Source organism: Pantherophis guttatus, chromosome 5, assembly GCF_059756535.1.
Source record: "Pantherophis guttatus breed Tessera chromosome 5, ASM5975653v1, whole genome shotgun sequence".
Lineage (NCBI taxonomy): Eukaryota > Metazoa > Chordata > Lepidosauria > Squamata > Colubridae > Pantherophis > Pantherophis guttatus.
In genome coordinates, this window is record NC_142067.1 from 15,794,414 (window position 1) to 15,818,888 (window position 24,475).

The following is a 24,475-nucleotide window of genomic DNA, read 5'->3' on the forward strand; positions in this document are numbered from 1 at the left end:
CTAAAATCTCCGTTTGGGAGGCTGGGTGGGGCTACATTCAGAATATAAGACGCACCCAGATTTTCACCCTCTTTTTTTGGGGAAAATGGTGGGTCTTATACTACGAAAAATACAGTAAGTAGAACAGCGAGGGGGGGAACAGCTGTGCCACGCTATTTAGATTCACTAGAAAGCAGGATTTCCTGCTTTCTAGCGAATATAAATCATGCGGCACAGCTGATCATAGAAAATACCCGTTCAGACCAACCAGTACCTTTTTTTTACTACCGGTTCACCAAACCAGTAGCTTTTATCACTATCGATTTGCCCAAACCGGTGCAAACCGGTAGGATTTCACCACTGGTTGGTCCCCTCTTCTTTTTGGTAGCCTCCTAGATTTTGAGATTTCTGAGAATACAACAAAGAACATTCTGTTGTTCTTTTTTTGGACAACAAAGGAAACACAAGGATCATCTAACAAATCAAATTGTGCTCTCACTCAAGGCACAAATGAGGAGATTCAAATTATCTTACTTGAAACACATTATGAAAATATACTTCTCTCTACTCTAAAGCTGAGAACGGTGGAAGGAAAGAAAAGAGAATAACCAGCAGTACAGGTGGGTGGACTCGGTTACAGTGGTGATGAGTGAAAGTCCCGTAGGACCAAATTAGGGGGAAGTACTTGTGCTGTAATCCTCTTTTCTCATCTTGCAGAAGATTTACAGGGAGAATATTTCAAAAATGTACTGTACTGTATTTTATACAGCCTACCATCATCCTAAATTTATCCCATTCTTCTAAAATGGAAACAGCTGAAGGCCCTTTAATATGTTCCCACTCTAACTACAGTGGGAACCGTTATCAAATTGACTTTTGAATTGATTTGAATAAAATTGTATTGCCTTCAAATTTCACATATTTGCAATGAATCTTGCCACCCTCTGGTCTCAAATTGCAAAATGAATTAGATCTTGGGTGATTCACTTGCTCTCCTGAATGCATTTCCATTTTATCACAATTGTTGGCAGGTACCATAATGCTTAATCTTCCAACCCTCTCATTTTGTTTGGGCACACTTCAGAATACTGAAACAGGCCCACTGCAGATGGGAGGGATTGGATTCTAGCTGAGGGCTAGTCAGGAGTAAGATTTGGAAGAAAAACAAAAAGTGAAAACAAAAGAAAAATAGAGCTTTCTACTTCTCTCATCTGGAACATGTAAATTGTTACAGGTAGTCCTTGACTTACAACAGTTCGTTTAGTGACCATTCGAAGTTACAACGGCCCTAAAAAAGTGACTTATGACCGTTCTTCACACTTACGACCATTGCAGCATCCCCGTGGTTGCATGATCCAAATTCAGACATTTGGCAATTGATTCATATTTATGATGGTTGCAGTATCCTAGGTGTCAGGGTTCCAAGTAACACCCCCAACGAAAGAAGACTCCAAGGCTTGAAGTTCCTCAAAGTTCCATTTTATTAGAGATGTCATATTGGCACATCTGGGAAAACCCAAATCTGAAAGCTTCCAGGTTTTTCCCACCCAACAGAAAGTCCAAGTCCCTGCCCAACACTCACATGTCCATCACATGATCCAATCCAAGCACCATCCCAACTGGAGATGCCTCCCAGTCACACTCCTCCAGGTGCAGAGCAGGATGACCTTGACTCCCAGAGAAAGGAATGTTATTATGACTATATATCTCCCCAGCTCTATACAATCCCCCCTCCCAGTTTCCCACAGCACTAAATGTGGCAGGCCTGAAGATCCCGTGTAAAAGATGGCTTCCAGGCCTGACACCAGTCATGTGATCATATTTTGGGACCTTCTGACAAGTAAAGTCAACGGGGAAGCCAGATTCACTTCAGAATAGTGTTACCAACTTAACAACTGCAGTGATTTATGTAGCAACTGTAGCAAGACAGGTCGTCAAAATGGGGCAAAACCAGGGGTAAAATCCAGCAGGTTCTGACAGGTTCTGGAGAACCGGTAGTGGAAATTTTGAGTAGTTCGGAGAATTAGCAATTACCACCTCTGGCTGGTCCCAGAGTGGGATGGGAATGGGGATTTTGCAGTATCCTTCCCCTGGAGTGGGGTGGAAATGGAGATTTTGCAGTATCCTTCCCCTGCCACGCCCACCAAGCCATGCCCACAGAACCAGTAGTAAAAAAAATTTGAATTTCACCACTGGGCAAAATTCACTTAACAAATGTCTCAATTAGCAACAGAAATTTTTGACTCAATTGTGGTCTTACCTGTATATTTTGAGTTGCTTTTAACCAGAACAGAAGGGCAATTTCATTGTAGATCTAAATTTTTACGAAGATATAAAGTACAGGGCTTCTGCTGTTATTAAAGCTGTCTTTTTCGATATAGTTGTGAAGTTTTAAAGCAGAATGTGTCATAATTTGCAGTGATAATAGTGATTATGGTGGAGCAGAAAAAAAGGAGAGATTTTTGTGCTAGGGGAATAGATGCAGCTTTATATGAAGAAATTGCACCAAGACAAATTCCTTGTGTGTCCAATCACACTTGGCCAATAAAGAATTCTATTGTTGTTGTGTATTGCTTTTGTGCAGAGGAACAGGGATGAAGTTGTATATATTTTTTCTGTTACTATATAGCGATGGAATCGGTGTCAGTTGCTTATGAATAAGTTCAGTAATTAAACATGGCTCTTTATATTAATTTGACACTTTATAAAATCGTTCCATTCTAAAACATTTTATAGCAAAGAGAGCAGTCAATAAATCCAATGTTGGAGATACTGTAAGTGGGAAAGGAAAATGACAGAAATTTGCCCAATTTGGTGTGGTGGTTAAGGCATTAGGCTGGAAACCTGGAGGTCATGAATCCTGATTTAGGCTCAAAGCCAGTTAATTGACCTTCAGCCAGACACTCTCTCTTCGCCCTATAACAAAGCAGGCAATGGCAAACCACTTTTGGAAACCGTAGAAGCTTTTCCAGGCCTTTGCCAGGAATCAACACTCTCTCAAAGGCACACACACAAAAGACACACTTATTTACAGACAGTCCTCAACTTATGACCACAGCCGAGCCCAAACTTTCTGTTGCTAAGGAAGACAGTTGTTAAGTGAGTTTTGTCCCATTTTATGACCTCTCTCATCACAGATGTTGAGTGAATCATTGCACTGGTTAAGTTAATAATATGGACATTAAGTGAATCTGGCTTCCCAATTAACTTTGCTTGTCAGAAGATCATAAAAGGTGATCACATGAGCCTTGGACACTGCAACCGTCATAAATACGAATCAGTTACTAAGTGCCTGAATTTTGATCCTGTGACCATGGAGATGCTGCAACGATCATAAGTGTGAAAAATGATCGTAAGTCTATTTTTTCAATGCCATCGCACTAAATGAATGGTTGTAAGTCAAAGATTATCTTAGTAACAGTAACAAGAGTTGGAAGGGACCTTGGAGGACATCTAGTCCAACCCCCTGATCACGCAGGAGACCTATACTAGGGATTCGAACCGCCGAACAGCTGACGTTTCTAATCGACAAGCTCAGCATCTTAGGCACTGAGCCATCTAGCCTTACATATAGATGCAGAAATACAAAGTTTAATGGAAATCTGTTCCCTTACATTTATTTATTTCTTTGGATGTTCATTTATACAACTTAGATTATTTTTTTACTGTATATGTCAAAACAAACAAACAATACAGCAATATATTTCACCATAACCTTTTTTTTTAAAAAAAATATCTCACCCTATTTGCTAACGTCCTACTCCGTCTGCTGTTCAGATACTGAATGTTTTTGGTTGTCTTCGGGGGCTTTGTTTTCCCAGCCTAGATCTTAAATTGGACTTTGAATCTTTTTTCAAATAGGGGATATATTTGATTTGATTTATATGCCGCCCTTCTCCGGAGACTCAGGGCGGCTTAGAATGCGTTAAGCAATAGCCTTCATACTTTTGTATATTTTATACAAAGTCAGCTTATTGCCCCCACAATCCGGGTCCTCATTTTACCTACCTTAGAAAGGATGAAAGGCTGAGTCAACCTTGAGCCTGGTGAGATTTGAACTTGCAGTAATTGCAGGCAGTTGATGTTAATAACAGTGCTTTAGTCTGCTGCGCCACCAGGGCTCTATATAGTCTGAAAACAACATTTCTCTTCTTCTTCTTGAGGTTAACCTCAGAATACTAATAAGCAGCTTCCAGATTCTTAAGATGTAATTCTTTGCTATTATCCTCTTGCTGAATCAATGAAATGGGGGAAGGAAATAACCACACCAAGTTAAATATTCTTAGAGCGTACACTTTCCAACAGCTTGGTCATCACCATATTCATGTAAGACATAACTCACCAGTGCTAGAAACAGACTTAAAGCACTGATTATCACAGAACTGGAGAAACAAAAGGCGGCTGACAGGCATATTTCACTGAGAAGGTAACTCTCTAAAGAGACAGATGAGCTACAAGGAGAATGTGTGTGAAGTTACTTGCATTCCAGATTTCTGCTTCACAGTAGCTGACATTCCCCATAAATACTCTGTACCTAGTTCCAGTTAAGGCTGTCCTCCTCTTGTCAGTATCAGAAACTACATGATGGGTGGACCTCAGCTGAGAGTTTGATAGACAGCTATGTTTGGGGGGGGATAAAACCCCCACTGAATTTGATATCAAGCTACACTCAAAGTGAATTTGCAGAGTTTGACCAGAGGCAATATACCTGTCTGAATTTCTGTCTGAGGGGATTATTTGGAATTATTTTCATACCATTCAAAATAGGTTTACACAGAAAAGCAAAGTATACTTTGTTCTTGTAATAGGGTTGGGCAGTTCCTTAACAGGGCAGCACTTACGTTCAAGTAGCAAATAGCAATAGCACTTAGATTTATAAACCTCTTCATGGTGCTTTTACAGCCCTCTCTAAGCAATTTTCAGCATATTGGCCCCAAAAATCTGGGTCCTCATTTTACAGGAGCTCGGAAGACCGAGTCAACCTTGAGCCAGTCAGGATCAAACTCATGGCAGTGGGCAGAGTTAGCCTGCAATACTGCATTCTAACCGCTGTGCCACCACGGCTTTTGATGTAGCTCTGCAGAAGGCATACTGCTTTATTTCTATAATCAACTGAATGACTGCACTGCTTCAGTTCATAGGGTTGCTAGCTCTTCCTGGATCTTAGCCAATTTAGTAAGCCTTATCAAAGGTGTATTATTATTATTATTACTTCAACCACAATAATACATGAGCACACAATAGATACAAACTCAAGGTAAACCACTCTAAACTCGATTGCAGAAAATACAATTTCAGCAACAGAGTGGTCAATGCATGGAATGCACTACCTGACTCTGTTGTTACATCCTCAACCCCCCATAACTTTAACCTTAAACTGTCTACTGTTGACCTCACCCAGGGGTGGGTTCTACTTACCTTTACTACCGGTTCGCAACAGGAGCGTGTGCGCTTCTGCGCATGCACAGATCACCCATGATGACGTTGTGGCGGCTGGGCAGAGCCTCCCGCTGGTTTTATTACCGGTTCTATAGAACCGGACCGAACTGGGGCAACCCACCACTGACCTCTCACCCCATTCCTAAGAAGTCTATAAGTGGGTGTGCATAAGCGCACCAGTGTGCCTTCCAACCCTATCCTACTGTCCCCATTTATTTGTTTCCATTTCCTGTATTAATATCCAGGTTTATACTTATTCCTGTTATCTCATACATGTTTGACAAAATAAATAAATACATACATACATACATACATACATACATACATACATACATACATAGGTGGGGCTGTAGGTTGGTGCAAACATGTGATAAATGTATATGAATTTACAGCTATCCTCTGGGAAAATATGAATCATTAAGAGGGCTAGAAAGGAATGAGTTATTAAGAAGGGACTTGGACAGGACATTACAGGATCCACTGACAGAAGGGAGAATGAGGAAGAAACTCAGGATAACTAGATCTTCATGTTGTTTCTAAGATGGGGCAAAGAGAAACTTGGAGGGGCAGTGTGAGTGAGAATTAGAGAGAGAGAGAGAGAGAGAGAGCAGAGAGGAACTTGGAGGGAGAGAGAAAGAGAAAGAGAAGATTTATCATTTGTGCATTATTTCAACAGGTTGGGTTTTTAATGAAGGAACCTTACGGTTGTTAACCACTACCCAAACGGCGGCTGAGGATCTTCGAAGCCACGCCATGCCATCATCATGGAAATTCATAGTGCTTCTGTCACTCACTACCTACCTGTCAGGTAAGGCAACACTCTTAAACTGCTGTTTTAAGCACATGGCTAAGAAATAATAGAAACCCTGAACAAGCTGTGTTGAGATAAATAGAGATTCAGCTAATATATGAGCGGAGTACAGAATTTGAAATGAGCTCTAGAAGGCCTCAATCCAACTTTGCCATTCTTCTCCAGCGCTAGGGTGGAATGGTGCAGGCGCTAAGTAGAATAAACCACAACTTGTCTGTCAAGATAATATTTCATTCTGATTGGTGGCCTAGTGAGGGGAAGCTATCAAACAGCCAATAAAAGTGAGGGCAAACCAGCCTATCCTATTTCTGAAATAAGAAGTCTAATTCAAGGGTATAGTCCACATGGCGGTGATCAGGTTCTCATATATCCGTGATGATGAACCTATGGCACATATGCCTGAAGTGGCACGTGGAGCCATGTCACCTGGCATGCGCAGCATTGCCTGTTCCTCTTCTGGGTTTCTGGCACTCATGCGCGTGTGATGATCAGCTGACCTTTTTGCGTGCTGCAGTGTCGGAAACTGGAAAAGCTGGTCTTCCATTATCCTGTGTGAACATGCGCACCGGCCAGCTGAGCGTCGTTCCGCACATTTGCACCAGAAATCCAAAAGACTAGCTGGCTGGCGCACATGCACACGCCGGAAACCCAAAGTTCATTTTCAGGTGCTCGCATGCACCCTGGGCAGCTCCTCTTCCGGGTTGGGGCCCAGATGAGTGCGCATGCACACACGCTCCCTTTTCGGCACTCACAGTCTTATACTTTTATGTTTCTTCTCATTTCTCAGCACCCAATCTCTCAATATTTACATTGAAAGTACAACATCCCATTTCAAAATCCTAAAGCTGTTCTCAGCCAGATTTTGTGCACATTTTGCCTTTTAAAAAATCCACAAGGTTCATAATTTTTACATACATCTGCTTCTCCCTTTCTACCCAGAAAATGGCATAAACATGACTTTGAAGTCCCCAAAAGTCAACTTTCACTTGAGATCACTTTTATATTTCCTTAACATATGCAGCTATTGATGCAATGTTCCTATTTTCAGTTTGCTCAAGCATGGCCTAGTATTAATATAATATGATGCCATTTCTTTTATGTTTGGAGATACCTTTTTAATGAACTTTTCTCGCAGAGAACCACAGAGATTAGCAGAGGGATCCATTCTGCATTCCCATCTGCACTGAAGCAAAATCTGTTATGGTAGTTTGCAGCATTTCAGGGTAAAAGAACACCAGTCAAAATAATAGACCCTTCAGGTTTTCCAATATTTAAGTTTATATATTATAAGAAAAAATATTTATGTAGCTGCCATAAGCCAAAGAAATTGACTAATAGACCTGTTCAATGTTTCAGACAGAAAATGTGTTGTGGAGCACATCGGAATATATGTTTAGCACCTATGTATGGCATCTGAAAACAAATACATATTTTCCCAGGATTGGGCACTATTTAATAATTCTATTTCTATATGCCTGCAATTTGGCAGTTCAAATCTCACCAGGCTCAAGGTTGACTCAGCCTTCCATCTTTCCGAGGTGGGTAAAATGAGGACCCAGATTGTTGGGGGCAATAGGCTGACTCTGTAAACCGCTTAGAGGGGGCTGTAAAAGCACTGTGAAGCGGTATATAAGTCTAAGTGCTATTGCTATTTAAAAATTAAATAGAATTATTAAGTGGGATGCGCATTGCCTTGGATTCAAAGATAAAAAGATGTTTTGGGTAAGAAACTTCATAAAGGAGCTATGCCTTTTCCTCAAGTTTGTGCAGGTGCCCAATTATTTAATAATTCTACTTAATAGAATTAAATAGAATTCCAATCTACTTAGAATGAATTAACTCTAATCTATTTAGAATGGATCTATTTAGATTAATCTATTTACAATTCTAATCCTAATCTCTATTTTCTGTGTTTAACATGATACATTTTAGATAATCTATTCTCTTAATGCATTAATACGCAATTTATTTGGAAATATTTGGCGATAGACTATATTGCTACTATTACGAGTGGTGATGTGTCCATGTGTACAGTGTGGTTTCTGACCCTTATGAAGATTCATAGCAGTGGTGAAATGTAAAATTTGTTGCTACCGGTTCTGTGGGCATGGCTTGGTGGCCGTAGCTTTGTGGGGGTGGTGTCATGTGACTGGGTGGGCGTGGCCAACTATTTTTTTTTAACTTTTTTAAAGCATTTTTTACTACCAGTTCGGGTGAATAGATAGTAAAAAAAATTGCTTTAAAAAAGTAAAACAAAAACATTCCGACGATCACAGCTGTGCCGCACGATCGTCAGAACCTTTTTTTAAAAAAAATTTAAAGCATTTTCTTACTACCAATTGAACTGGAGCAAACCGGTAGTATTTTACCCCTGATTCATATTCAACTAACTCTGGAAAGTTTTGGTTTTATGATAGATGCCTCTTCTATGGATTGACAAATGGAGTGTACCTTATGCATTTGGACCAAAATAATTTTTAATATCCGTGTTGCTTGCTGAGGATTTTTCACTTTAATTTTGCGGTCACATTTGTTTCCATTTTGTTTACTGAGACAGTTTGTTTACTGCTTTTACATTTGTTTACTGGTTTTCTGGGACATTTGCTGATTTGCTTCCCTACTGATATTTCAATCTTTCTTGAGATTTTGATGCAGGATGAGATATAAAAAGCATGAATGCAATTGGCAGGATCTAAAGGTGCCATTGCAAGTTCTCGGAGGTGTCGATAGGATATCTGGCTTTTATATATATATATAAATGGCAGAGCTGCTGTCCATCTTACAAAGCATCCTCAGCCTTAAAATGGGAAATTTTAAACTCTCTTTCTGCTATTGAAATAGTACTAATTCTTTGGGATCAAAAGTTCTTTGAAACTTTTATGAAGTTTGGGCTATGTACGGTATGTTCTATGGCAGGGGTGTCAAACTCGATTTCATTGAGGGTCACATCAGGGTTGTATTTGATCTCGGGGGGGCAGGGAGCGTGGCCAGGGTGGGGATGGCCAGCTTAACATCACTCATGTTGGTGCCTGTGATGGCCCAAGCACTCTGCCAGCAAAAATGGGCTCGTGAGCTCCATTTTCAGCTGCGACGGCCTCCTGCAACCCTCTGCCAGTGAAAACGGAGCTCAGGAGGGCCCTCCTGAGCTCCATTTTCACTGGCAGAGGATTGCAGGAGGCCGTCGCAGCTGAAAATGGAACTCGAGAGCCCATTTTCACTGGCAGAGGCACTGTGGACCAGTCCTTCATTGTTTACAGGGAGGCCCTGCGGCCTAGATCTAAGCATCTCACGGGCTGAATTGCGGCCTGTAGGTCTTCAGTTTGACACCCCTGTTCTATGGGATTTTTGGTTTCAGCTCCTTCCTTTTTTAAATATATATGTATTATCTACTAGTAATAATTTTGCTAAGAAATACATTGTCTTGCGTGTTGGGTTGGCTTTGTGTGGCTAGCGTTATCAACAAATGATGTTTTGCTTGAATGTGATCATTTAATCTGACCTTAAAGGAACTCCTGCCATCTAAGAGTTTTTTTTTTTTTTTACTGAAATTGATTTTTCACCTGACAGATCACCAGATCTTTCATCAGGCTGCTCCATAGATTAAAAACAAACACACACTTATTATTTCCCCTTTCCTGAGCCTGATGCCAGCTCAGCCCATTGGGTTTGATTCCGAAACAGTCCAGATTCAATGTACGCTCTGAAATCATTTTAAATCATTTTGATTAGTTCTGATTTGCTTTATATATATATATATAGGATTACGCTTTTCAAAATTCAGCAGCTAAGTATGCCCACCATTTGTTAAGGGCAACACTTGGACATTTGTGGGTGTTGACCTTAAATGATTCTGCATTAAAACTTGTCTCAAAACAGTTGACAACTTCATTAGTTAGAAAAAGGCTCAGCTGTAGAGGCAGAATTTATACCAACACATTTTTTTTTTTTTTTGCTAACTCAAGAATTAGAAGAACATATTATAAGGGACGAAACGAAGAGTCTTAAATCTACATTCTGCTCCTGCCAGACCAAACCATAAAGAATCAAGCCATCTTGTATTTGCATAATTTCATTATTTACAGAATTCTTTTTATTTGATGCCCCGGAACATTCGAAGTAAAGTCAGAGTAGGCTGCAATATTAATATATAGATCGCTCAAATTCAAAGCTGTTCAGTTCCCAAAGGATGTCAAGATAAGCTGTAATTGTAACCATGACATTTGATCTCATTATTCTGTAATTCTGCCTGAGCTAGTCAGCTGTCTCACTGAAGCTGGGAAAGGTTTTGTCTATAGCTTGATGTTCCCCAGGTCCGTTAAGTCAGGCACTTCAGCATTTTAGCTTCAGGTGTATTTCACTGCAATCCTTTTAGGCAGGAGCACAATGAATGTAGGCATTTGCTCCTAATAATGTTTAGAGACAGCACTTAAATATTAAGGGTATAAGAATATGGGAAGAAAGAGAAAAAATGCATTCAACCCACAGAATGGATTGCATTCTCTCCTTCATTTTTTACAACTTGTTTGTTCTATTCCTTTAAGATGATCATGATAGTTGATGTCATCATCATCATCATCATTATCATTTTAGTCATTGTCTATCTACTGCAGAATGAAGGCCTCTTCCACATGTTTCCAACCAATACGGTCCTAAGCTTTCTTTTGCCAATTGGGCCCACAATACTTGCTGATGTCGTTGATCCATTTTGTTTTAGGTCTCTTTAAGGTAAAGGTAAAGGTTCCCCTTGCACATATGTGCTAGTTGTTCCTGACTTTAGGGGGCGGTGCTTATCTCCATTTCAAAGCCAAAGAGCCAGCGCTGTCCCAAGATGTCTCTGTGGTCATGTGGCAGCATGACTAAACACCAAAGGCGCATGGAACGCTGTTACCTCCCACCAAAGATGGTCCCTATTTTTTTACTTGCATTTTTTACGTGCTTTTGAACTGCTAGTTTGACAGAAGCTGGGACAAGTAATGGGAGCTCACCCCGTTACACGGAACTAGGGATTCAAACTGCTGAAGTGCCAACCTTTCGATCGACAAGCTCAGCTTCTTAGCCACTGAGCTACCGCGTCCCTCTTTAGTGGACGCTTTTTATCAAGTGGGATCCATTCTATGACTGCCTTGGTCCACCTGCCATCAGTTCTTCTTGCTATGTGACCAACCCATTTCCATTTCCATTCTTTTACTCTCTTGATGATATCGTAAACTTTTGTTTGTTCTCTAATCCATGTGCACATCTTCCTATCTTGTCTTGTAATGCCAAGCTACTGTCATGATCTCAGCATTACAAGATCATGATGGTATGCATGATTATTTTAAGCTCTTTTTAATGATTCAACATTTAAAGGAAAGGACAATGTAAATTTAAGGCTAATTCCATTTCCTTCTCAATGTAGCATGCCCATACACACAACAAAGATGCACAAATGTCTACTTAAATGGGGGGGAAAGGGAAAACCTCAAGAAGCAAAATATTTTTGGAAAATTGTATTTTAATTATATGTCATTGATCAGAAAAAATCTGGTCCCCCAGATATGGAAAGAGATCCATCCAGATTTTCTTTTCCTGTTTTGAAAGAGGGGGTGAGGTTGCAGTTTTTCCTTTGTTTTTTAAACTGTGTAAAGTCAATTTAATAGTTACTCTCTTGTTGACTTATACTTGTATCTCATAATGTTGAGAACTCATACTAAAGATTGTTCCGCAACCCAGAATGAATTTTGAAAAGGGCTCTAAGTCAGTGGTGAAATTCAAATTTTTTTACTCCCGGTTCTGTGGGCGTAGCTTGGTGGGCGTGGCAGGGGAAGGATACTGTAAAATCTCCATTTCCACCCCACTCCATTTCCACCCCACTCCAGGGGAAGGATAGTGCAAAATCCCCATTCCCACCCCACTCTGGGGCCAGCCAGAGGTGGTATCTGCCGGTTCTCCGAACTACTCAAAATTTCCGCTACCGGTTCTCCAGAACCTGTCAGAACCTGCTGGATTTCACCCCTGCTCTGAGCATGATAAAACTGGAATGGAGTAAGTTACATTGCTAGTTCCTGAGATTTTTCATACCTGATTTAGAAAGCAGGTAAATGGATTTGGATATCTGAAAAAGTATATTTATTTTGGATACTGTTTATTTTCCCCCTACAGTGTATCATGTTTTAATATTTCCTTATTTTTTTTTAAAAAGATACTATACAGTATTTCATATCTCATTCTCAATGGGGTGACTAAGTTAAGCTCCTTTTTAAAATGTGATGCTGTGAAAATTAATGAGTGAATTTATATTCTTAAGATGCAATCCACCCTTCAAAAAAAAATTGAAGTATCCGTGAAAGTAGCATGTTTTTTACCACTGTTGCACACAATCAGGTTTTAGTTAAAAGTGACAGGTGAAATACAAGTCAAGAGCACTAATAAGAAAAAAATTAATGTGTGTTTCTTCCTCTTGACCCCTTTTATTTCACTTATGGCTTTTTAACACAAAGAAGCATTTCCTTCAGTCCAAGAAGCTGCATTTACAGACATCTGTTATGCACCTCCCATTCCCAGTTGGTGGCTTTAAATTGGAAATAGCAGGACTTCATGAACAGTTGGTCTCAAACTATTTTATAGACCAGAACCAAAGTTGCCCTTAAGAGATGAACATATGTAGGATTAATGGAAATTTCAGCACCCTTCTGCCACCCTGACCTGAAGCTGTGGATGGGAGAAAGAACTTTCACCCTATTCTTTGATCCTATCCTTTCCTCTCCATCTGGCAAGTTGGTGGCTTGGAGATGGGCTGATGAGAAGAGCTCAGAGTCCTTCCAAAAGCTGATCAATGCACAGTATTCATTTTCAGAATGATACTAGCCAATGTACAGTAAAAATTAGATATATAAATTCATGAAAATTGCAACAAAACCCCAATACTTCTTTGCCTGAAGGATCAAAAATCATTAACCATGCCCATCTAATATCTAAGCAAGGGTACATTCCATCCCATCCCATCCAAATTAAAAAAGCTTCCTTAAACATAGCTATCAGTCCAGTGGTGGGTTTCAAATTTTTTTACTACCGGTTCCTGTGGGTGTGGCTTGGTGGGTGCAGCATGGCTTGGTGGGCGTGGCAGGGGAAAAATACTGTAAGATCTCCATTCCCACCCTACTCCAGAGGAAGGTTACTGCAAAATCCTCATTTCAGCTGGGACTTGGGAGGCAGAGAATAGATGGGGGCGGGGCCAGTCAGAATTTTTACTACCGGTTCTCCGAACTACTCAAAATTTCTGCTACCGATTCTCCAGAACTGGTCAGAACCTGCTGAAACCCACCTCTGTATCAGTCCTTCTCACACACAAACTGATAACTGCTCCATGACATTCATGCAGGAGTTTTCCCAAGCTCCCCTTGCAGAAGTTGGAAACTGAACTTGAAATGTCTTGGAAACCAAAGAAGTCTCTACGATTAAGCCATCTAGAAACCACATATCTTTAAAAAGTTTTAAAAAAAAAACAATTGAAAATGTCCTAGTATTATATCCTGGAAGGGAGATGGATGGACATTACCCTGAAGACTTATAAATAATAAACTGGACATATATCTGTGTCTCATATATGTGAGACCTGTGTACAGTGTCCTACCCAAAATCTCTTTATCTTTAGCAGTTTTGTTCTGTGTATGAGCAACATTTAGAAGATTGTGGAGTCCTTGGTGCTCTCTGAGCTTCGATGCTTCCTTGCAGACATTTCATTACCCAAGTAGGTAACATCATCATTCCTAGTGAGAATCGGGTTTCTTGACGTACAAGAATCCCTGCCAGTGTTGGCGAGGGTGTGGTTTCTTTCTTGATAGTTTCTTGATTACAGTATCGATTTCTGCTTGATCGTTTGTCTGCTTTATTGTGTGCCTCCTTATAGTTCTTTGATTAAGGTACAGTTTTCTACTTGATTGTTTGCTGCAGAGGTGGTATTCAGCAGGTTCTGACCAGTTCTGGAGAACTGGTAGCAGAAATTTTGAGTAGTTTGGAGAACCGGTAAATACCACCTGTGACTGACCCCGCCCCCATCTATTCTCTGCCTCCCGAGTCCCAGCTGATTGGGAGAAAATGAGGATTTTATAGTAACCTTCCCCTGGAGTGGGGAGGGAATGGAGATTTTACAGTATCCTTCCCCTGCCACGCCCACCAAGCCACACCCACAGAACCAGTAGTAAAATATTTTGAATCCCACTACTGGTGTGCTTGGTATTAATCACCTTTTAAATGTTAATCGCTGCACTCTAGTATATATCAACAGGGAGCAAACCCCAGAATCGCAAGCACTGATGATATTACCTAGTTGGGCAAGAAAGCATTGTAAGCAGACAGTTCTATCCTGAGCTACGTGCATTCTCTTCCATTGGTATTTGGAAGGTTGCCATATCGGATGGATGACATTTGTTCTAATTCATATATTATTTTAGGAAGGACAGATTTGGTTGATTGATTGGTTTGTACCAGACTCTACAAATATCAGTTTTCTCAAGTCTTTATTTATAAATCAGGAGACATAACAGTTTGGGAACTGAATGGTGAAAATGCAGAAAGGGTATGTGCTTCTTTCGTCTCCATTTTAACAGATTTTTATCTGTTGCTCTTTTCCAATTTCTCATGTGATATGAGTTCACAAAATGCCCATGGGGGTCATACACAAAATGTACAGAGAATGCCTAGACTATTCCACAGTAAACAAAATCTCATTTGCCCTCTGACCCCTGCCCAAAACTTGGCTTGGTGTTATAGAAAAGACATGTGGTTTGTAAAATTGTCTGCCTCGTATTGAATAGGAATGAAACATTATTTTTCTTCACAATAAAAGAAAGATGGGGAAAGAAAAGAGAAAAATAGTATATTTTGCTGCAGCTGGTGACCTCCAGGTTGGCAAGATATTATTTCTGTCCCATGTAGAGGACGCCAAACTGGGAAATCAGCCTCAGAATTATGAAGAATAGCAGTTATGAGCATTTTTCTTCTCTTCATTTTTCTTTCTTTTCCTTTTCTATCATTATTCCTGCGTAAATTCACACCGAATGTTTCTGATTTTGGTGATAGCAGGAATTTCCCATCATTCTTCTTGTTTCATAAAATTACCATCCCAACAATTGTGGGGTTTTTAAAAAAAACCCAGAAAGATTCTCTTGATGCCAAGGAAGACTGGCAGCTTTGATTCTTGCTTCTTTCTTTCCTTTTTTACTTACTTGCTTATTTACTGATTTTATTCCTTATGAACATATAAGTTGCACTTTTATTTATTGAACAGCAAGAGCAAAAAGTACAAATATCAAGTTCAAAACACTTCAAACATTAAAAAGGAATGTGCTCTAAATGAACAGGATCAGATAACAAGCTCAAAACAACATTGGATTGGTATGTGGAAAGGGCCTTGGGAGACAGGAGAGGGATCTGCAGACTGGACATCAGGTGTGCAGAAAGTATTATATTTAATTCTACCCTTCTCAGAACTCTCTCTGTGAGTGAGATGTGTGGTCTATAAATATGATATACCTGTATAAAATAAATAAAATAAATTTCATCCAACAGAAGGACGAATGACATGGGAAATGTATCAGAAGTTTGACCAGAGGTGCTATTCAGCAGGTTCGGACCAGTTCGCCCAAACCGGTAGCAGAAATTGTGGGTGGGCCCGCCCAACCACGCCCCCCCGCCCCAGCTCTATGCTGTCCTATTTAAGGACATTTTTGAGGCAGGGCACATGCGCGGAAGGCGCGAGAGAGAGCAAAGCACATGTGCTGAAGGGCAGGCGCGTGTGAGGAAATGTGCATGCATGTGCAGGGCAAACCAGTGGTAAGCATTTCTGAAACCCACCACTGAGTTTGACCCCAGTTTTCTGAAGAAAGGAAAAGAGAGAAGAAATATTTTCAATCTTCCAAGATTCTCTTCATGTAACCTTACAATAAAAAGACACTTTTGGTCGTGCTTCTTATCCTGACTACCTCGCAGGGCTAATGTCTTTGTTTAATACAAGTAGTCCTCGACTTACAAACAACTGAGTCCAACAATTCTGTTGCTAAGCAAGACAGTTGTTAAAGGAGTTTTGCCCCATTTTATGACTTCCTTGCCACATTGGTTAAGTGAATCACTGCAGTTACGTTAGTAACCCAGTTGTAAAGTGAATCTGGCTTCCCCATTGACTTTGCTCGTCAGGAGATCCCAAAAGGGGATCGTATGACCCTGAGATACTGCAACCGTCATAAATATGAACCAGTTGCTAAGAATCTGAATTTTGATCACATGCCCATAGGGGTGCTGCAGCGGCCGTAAGTGTTAAAAATGGTCTTAAGTTACTTTTTTCAGTGCCTTTGTAACTTTAAATGATCATTAAACAAATGGTTATAAGTGAAGGGCTACCTGAATGCCAGTAGAAAGGGTGAGAGAGTTTATAGAACAAGGGAGTGGCAAAAGGGAATGGAGATGAAATTCCAACTCAGTGTTGTGGTCTGCCGGCAGCCTGTTGAGCTAGCAGCAGAGTCAGACAGTCAGTCTGGGGAAGGCTCAGATGAGGGCTCTGCATTGGAGGCAGAGATGGAGCCAGGGCCATCTGGGAGTTATGTGCTGACTCCGGAGCCTTCAGAGTCTGACATCAGCGAGGCAGAGGAACAGGGGGAGCCTGTTCCCAGTGCGTGCATGCGCAGAGCTGCCAGAAGAAAAGAACAGTTAAGACAAAAGGGGTGATGTGGGAGTAAGGCTTGGAGATGATTGGCCCCTCCCATAAGAAATAAAGGAGGAGCAAAGGCATGTGAGCCTTTGCAGGAAGCAACTTTGTTCGTGCTGGTCAGTTTAAATTATGAAGCTCCATTTTGACTCTGTGCTCCGTGTGGCCTTGCAAAGCTAATTGCCAATTAGGTCTTTGGCAGCATGTGAAGGGAGATAAAGGTGGGTGCTTATCAGCCTTATCCCGAAGGACTGTGGCAAACTTCTGTCAGACTCTTTACAAACTATTTGTGATTCATCACGGGCTGTGAATGAACAGAATTCACAACCGTTGAAATAAAAAGAGGGTTTTTGGGACTAATTGTATGCTTTTTACTGTCTTAGGAAGTCTAGGTCAGAAAACTCAGGTCATCTTGCGAGGCCTTTGGAGTAGAGAGAAAGCTACTGCATGCAACATATTTCACACATTGTGGGTTGCTGCGGCGAAAGTTAGAATCTGAATAAGGTGGGAAAAAAAGCGAGACAGAAAATAAAAGGGTCTGGAGGTTTTCTTCAAGAGGAAGCAAAAAGGAGCTATGAAAAGGAATCCATGCAAGGAGCAAGTGAAACGGATAAATAACAGAGTAAATGAATGGATATGGGAGGCTATTACTTAAAGTAAATATAGTGCCATCAAAATTCAAGATGTTTTACAAAATAACTCAAATGAAGGCTCTTGCCCACTATGGCAGCCTGTATAATCTGGCAGCCTGTATAATCTGTGCCTTGCCACAGTAAAAGTAATAGATGAAGGGGAGATGAGGGAGAGATGTAGTACTAGGAGGGGGGAAAGCATATTTTCTCTTGGTTATGCATACTGGATTTATTTTCTGCAGGACTAAGGGACCATTCTTTGCAAGTAAGTCGTTACTATGATGAAAAAGATTACGAGGAGGTGAATATAAAGAAATCAATGAGAAGATGGAGTGAGACCATCAAGGAACTAGTATTGATAAAAAGATATAAACTTAATACAGAGATATAAAGTAAGCCAGTTGTGAACCACGTAAAAGAACGATCTATTTAAATGGCAGCTTGGCTTTATTGAAAGGCTTCCTAATGCTTCTTCTCTGTTGAGATGGTAGGAGAACTTCCAGGAAAAAGCGGAAGTCCACTCTGGAACACACCATGCACGCAGTTAAGATTTCTCCAGAAAAGTATAGGTGAAACTCCTTAACGAAGCTTAATGAAAGTCTGAAAAGAGGCATTAATAATTGGGTAGAAAGAGGGATCAATCACAAGGAATAGTATATAATAAATATGCCCATGGAATTAGAGTGATGATTTCAGATAGTCTAAGGCAGGGGTGTCAAACTCGATTCCATTGAGGGACGCATCAGGGTTGTGTTTGACCTCGGAGGGCCGGGAGTGGGTGTGGCTGGGAGAGGAGATGGCCATGGTGTGGGTGGCCAGCTTGACATCACTCATGTCAGGGGCACCTGTGGTGGCCAAGTGCTAAGGCAGGAGTTCCCTGAGACCCTCCCTCACTCTCATTATAATCTTCCTTCCTTCCTTCCTTCCTTCCTTCCTGCCTGCCTGCCTGCCTGCCTGCCTGCCTTTTCTTCTTTTTCCCTCCTTCATTCTCCTTTCTTCTTCCTTCCCCTCTTTCCTTATTTTTCCTTCTTTGCTCTCTTTCCATCTTCCCATCTTTCCTTCTTTTTCTTTGTCTTTCCTTTTTCCCTCTCTCCTTTCTCGTCCCTTCTTGCATGCTCAAATGCAAAAGGAGAAACATTTCTCCTTTCGTTTTGGTTTTAGTTTCTTTTGCTAGCCCTCTGTCAGCGAAAACAGAGCTCGGGGGCATGCACGGAGGGGAGCACCCCATTTTCATTGGCAGAGGGCTGCAGGAGGCCATCATGGCCAAAAACGGGGTGCAGGGGGTGCATGCAGCTCCCCCAAGCTCAGTTTTCACTGGCAGAGACACCACACCACGGACTGGTCTTTTGCTGTTTCCAGGCCACCCTTGTGGGCCAGATCTAGGCACCCACATGCCGAATCCAGTCCACAGGCCTTGAGTTTGACACCGCTGGTCTAAGAGTTTTACATGAAGTGAGGTTGGTATAGGATGTTAAATACAACAAAAAGACCTAAATGACAAGGAACAAGAACAAAAATAAGCAGCACACTAGCTCTCTGTATAGGATAGAGAAATATTCAGAAAACAACTTAAACTGGCATTTTAAAAGAAGAAAATGCATACTTATGAGCTTTTGGAAATAATCATATGCACAGATATGAGATGGAGGATCCTAGCTAAGTAACAGTACTTGTAAAAAGCAAACTTGAATACCTGTTGATTATAAACTGAAAGTGAAGCAGGTGAAGCGCTCCATGGCATAGGACCCGGGTACCTTCGAGACCGACTTCTGCCACCAATAGCCTCCCACCGGCCAGTTCGCTTCCACAGAGAGGGTCTCCTCAGGGTGCCATCAGCCAAGTTATGTCAGCTGGTGACACCCAGGGGGAGGGCCTTCTCTGTGGGAGCCCCAGCCCTGTGGAATGAACTGCCCCCAGATGTGCGTAAGATCTCCGACCTCCTGGTATTTCGCTGTGCACTCAAGACCCTGTTGTTCCGCCAGGCCGGGCTATCAACATAATAATTTTAAATTGGGTGTTTAAAATTTCTGGGGTTTTAAATTGAGCCGAATTATTTAATAATTTTAAATTATTTTAATTGATGTTTGTCTTGTGCTTTTAATAGGCTGTACACCACCCTGAGTCCTTCGGGAGAAGGGCAGTATAGAAATAAAATTATTATTATTATTATTATTATTATTATTATTATTATTATTATTATTATTATTATTATTATTATTATTATTGTTGTTGTTGTTGTTGTTGTTGTTGTTATTATTATTATTATTATTATTATTATTATTATTATTATTATTATTATTATTATTTATGCAAAGAAACAGAGAAAAAGTAAATCAATTTTAGGATGCATTTATTGAAATACAGCTTCAAAATCATGGGGAGTAAGTGTCCCAGTTTGCTCCATGTTAGGCAAATCTCACTTTGAGTACTAAATTAAACACACATTTTTGAATACCATATTGCCAATTCAGAGAAAGGGAAATAAAAGAATCAAGGGGTTAGGGTTAGAGTTAGGGTTAGGGTTAGGGTAAGCCTTTGGGCTGCTTCCTTATTAGTGAAGAAAAGGACCCGGAATGACATGATAGCAGCGTTCCAATATTTGAGGGAGATGAGGGGGTCAATCTATTTTCCAAAGCACACAAAGGCCAGACAAGGAACAATGGATGGAAACTGATTGAGGAAAGATTCAACCTAGAAATAAGGAGAAATTTTCTGACAGTGAGAACAATCAACCAATGGAACAGAAGTTGCCTTCAGAAGTTGTGGTTGCTTCATCACTGGAGGCTTTCAAGAAGAGATTGGACTGCCATTTGTCAGAAATGGTGTAGGGTCTCCTGCTTGACCGGGGGATTGGACTAGATGACCTACAAGGTCCCTTCCAACCCTGTTATTCTGTATTCTATTTCCTAGCTGTCACTGAAGTCATAGAAAGTCTATTCTTATTTCTGTTATTTCGGCATGATACTTAACATATGCTAGCAGACAAATTTCCTAAGGATTTTGGGGAGTGGGAGAGATGGTGACCTAGCAACATCTCCTATGCTGAGCTTTGCACTGACTTTATGGAATTTTAGTACTCACATTGTCCTTGATTGATTGATTCCATGTCATCCAGTTGTTGCTGACATAGATATTCTCCATGATAATTTGTCCCTAATCTATTCTTTCAGGTCTTCTAAAGGTGGCCCCATCACTGCTGTAGCTGAGTCCACTCACATTTTTCTAGCTAGCCTCTTCTCTTCTTTCCTTCCATCTTTCCCAGCATTAGAGTGTTCCGGTGGTGGGTTTCAAATTTTTTTACTACCGGTTCTGTGGGCATGGCTTGGTGGGCATGGCATTACTTAGTGGGCATTGCTTGGTGGGCGCGGCAGGGGAAGGATACTGTAAAATCTCCATTCCCACCCCACTCCAGGGGAAGGTTACTGCAAAATCCCCATTTCCTCCCAATCAGCTGGGACTTGGGAGGCAGAGAATAGGTGGGGGTGGGGCCAGTCAGAATTTTTACTACCGATTCTCGAACTACTCAAAATTTCCACTACCGGTTCTTCAGAACTGGTCAGAACCTGCTGCAACTCACCTCTGGAGTGTTCTCTACTGTTGTGACCCAGGCCCAAGTAGTTAGTATTAAATACAAACAGTTCGAAAACAAACAGACTTTATTAGAACAGCTGAGAATTAACTCATTCTCAGCATAGTCCAAACTAAATTAAAGCAAAGTCTTCAAAATACCATTCCTCAGTTTATCACCGATCTTGGGATAATTAGGCAAACTGCCAAAGGCTTTTTTTGGCAAAAGTTCAGAAGCAGAAGACGCCAACAAGAAATGAATACAATGAAACAAGAAGCAATTCTCTCAACGTTGTTTTCCAGCAAAGAGGCCAAGAGCCGTTGCTGGTCTTTTAAACCTTATGGGAGGGGCCAATCATCTCTTGTCCCTACTCCCGAGTCATCCTCTCTGCTTTAGCTGCTCCTGCCTTCTGGCAGCTCTTCTCATACATGCACTAGGAACAGGCTCCTCCTGTTCCTCTGCCTCTCTACTGTCAGCCTCTGGAGTCTCCGAAGTCCACACATCACTCCCCGATGGCCCTGGCCCCATCTCTGCCTCCGATGCAGAGCCTTCCCCAGCCTCCAGGACTGGCCCATGTTCTTCCTCAGCCTCATCGCTGTCCGACTCCGCTGCCAGCTCTGGAGGCTGCTGGCGGACCACAACATCTACAGAACTAGGTGGTCACATAATGCGTCCAAATTCCTTTGCAAACTTGAGAAATAAAAATACATAAAGAAATATCCCAAGTGATAATATTCTCTTGAAATCTTCTAAGGGAACCAAAGATTATCAAGTTCTCCTCCACACTCAGAAATGGCTGACATGTCTGCTTCACTGATAGGAAAACCATTCGAAATGGCTAACAAATATGCTGCATTGTGATTCATGAAGAAAGAAAGATTGAAAGCTTCTTTGTTTGTTTGGTTTTAGCTTTTACCCCTGGGAAGAGGGCACTCAGAAAGGATATGATGGTACTGTTCACATAAGTGAAGTTGTTACATGGTAGAAAGCCAACTTTTGTCCTCTATTGTTCCAGAATACAAGACATAATGAAATTGCAGGATGACAGATTCTAAAAGCAACAGCAATAGCATTTTGACTTATATATAACTTCATAGAGCTTAATAGCACTCTCTAAGTGGTTTATAGAGTCAGCATATTGCCCTCAACAATCTGGGTCCTCATTTTACCGATCTCAGAAGGGTGGAAGGCTGAGTCAACCTCAGTCAAATTCCTGGTTTTAGACAGAGTTAGCCTGCAATACTGCATTCTAATCACTCTGCCACCACAGTTCCATACAATATCAATCAATATCTCTCAGACTGATTACTTCTCCATATGCCTTCTGCGTATGCGCAGAGCATCAAAAACAGGATGTGATGATGTCCAGGCGGATAGGCGGAGCCTCCCACAGCCACCACTACCAGTTTGCCCGAACCGGATAGAACCAGCTGAATACCATCATGTCTTAGAGTGATGTAAGGAGAGATGAAAAGAAGGATTTAAATCAAAGGTTTTTTTTTTTTAAAAGTACTGTACTCTCCAGCTTTGCTTATGCTGGCCATAAATGATGAAAACTCTATTCTGATATCCCTGAAGGTACCAGAATGGGAAAAGCTAATTTAACGAAAGCCAAAAGTAGGAAAGTAATCTAGCGAAGATGTTCTGCACATAATCATTTTTAGGAAAGGTTCTGAACTATCTGGTCTTCTGAGTAGCTTCTAATTGGAGATTTCTCCTTCGTGGTAATATTTCTGGTCTTCAGCCAATTTATGTGTCAGTATTTCTGGTCTTCAGTTAATTTATCAGTAAGACGTGATTGTCAGATCAACAGAAATAAAATGAAGTGGGAAAATTTAATCTACTACTCAGTCCTGCACAGAATGAAGGACACTCACACCATTCAAAGACAGAGTTAACAGGAAACAGTTCTCCTGCTTGACTCTGCAAACCACTGTTTCTGTCGAGCAGAGTGGTTGGATAAGTAGCTTTTCTCTATCATAGGGGTGTCAAACTCAAGGCCTGTGGTCTGGATGCAGTCCGTGGGGTGCTTAGATCTGGCCCGTGGGGCCACCCTGGAAACAGTGAAGGACCAGCCTGTGGGGCCTCTGCCAGCAAAAATGGAACTCGGAAGGGCTACACATGGTCCTCCCGAGGTCTGTTTTCCCTGGCAAAAGGTTGCAGGAGGCTGTCGCAGCCAAAACAGAGCTCATGAGGGTCATACGCGGGCCTCCTGAGCTCCATTTTCACTGGCAGAGGGTTGCAGGAGGCTGTCGCAGCTGAAAACAGAGTTCAGGAGCCCATTTTCACTGGCAGTGTGCTTGGGCCACCACAGATGCCTCTGACACGAGTGATGTCGAGCTGGCCATGCCCCGCCCCCCTCCAAGGTCAAACACAACCCTGATGTGGCCCTCAATGAAATCAAATTGGACACCCCTGTTCTTTCAGGTGCACTAGGGGAGCAAATGGGGGACTTCCACACTGGCTGTGGTTGCTGGATTGATGGCAAATGCCACTTCCCATCTCTTGCTTTCTGCTCACCACCATCCATCTTTTCAGTTATTATATTGATGTATGGGTAGTTCTCAACTTATCACAATTTAGTTAATGACTGACTTACTTTTACTAACGGTTCGCAATGGGGCCTCGCGCGGGTGATTGCTTTGCTTGCACGAATGTGCGCGCTCTTCTGCACATGTGCAGAAGCGTTCTGATGACATCAGGGTCAGTGGGTGGAGCCTCCCTCCGGTTTTACTACCGGTTCTATAGTAGAACCGGTAAACCACTGAATCCCCAAACAAATGGGGGACAGAGGAAGCTGCCATTATAAGCCTCACCATTGAATTACTTGCAGTTAATTTTACAACTTTACTTGCTTCAAAACAGAGTGGCAGTGTTACTAAGTGGAATTGGCTGATTCAATCATGTAATGCTAGTGCTTTGTCAGCTGCACTAAGTACCAATCCATTCCTGGCCAATTCAAGGTATTAAAGTTAAGCTTTAAAGCTCTTGTAGCCTGAGTAATTCAAGGAATTTATTTTTTTAATTATTGCAAGGTACTTTTATGTAACCTCAATTTATTAAAAAAGTGATTTTAAGCAGCTTATACAAATAATATGCAATAACTATACCAGTCATATTGTCAATCCTTATAGGTAGACCAGGTGAGGAAACAGAATCTACAAGAATTTGATGTAGGCTATAATTTGTTTGTTTGTTTGTTTGTTTATGTAATTTATATGCCGCCCTTCTCCCGAAGGACTCAGGGTGGCTTACAAAGAAAACATTCAACAATTCGAAAATTACATAACAATTAAAATCCAATGAAAATTAAATTAAAATTATTTCAATGTAAAAATCCCCCAATGGATCAGCCCATTTGATAA

General features: G+C 41.2%; 1 protein-coding gene across 8 annotated transcripts in view; it reads left to right on the forward strand.

Annotated features, from left to right (window-relative positions):
* The window catches only part of CNTN5 (contactin 5), an 827,378-nt gene that overhangs the window by 432,328 nt on the left and 370,575 nt on the right, over positions 1 to 24,475 (forward strand). For all 8 annotated transcript variants that reach the window (XM_087894620.1, XM_087894619.1, XM_087894622.1 and 5 more), the window contains exon 3: positions 6,095 to 6,226. In XM_087894620.1, coding sequence (XP_087750746.1) covers positions 6,172 to 6,226 — 55 coding nt within the window. In that variant the 5' untranslated portion in view covers positions 6,095 to 6,171. The remainder of the gene's footprint in view (positions 1 to 6,094; positions 6,227 to 24,475) is intronic.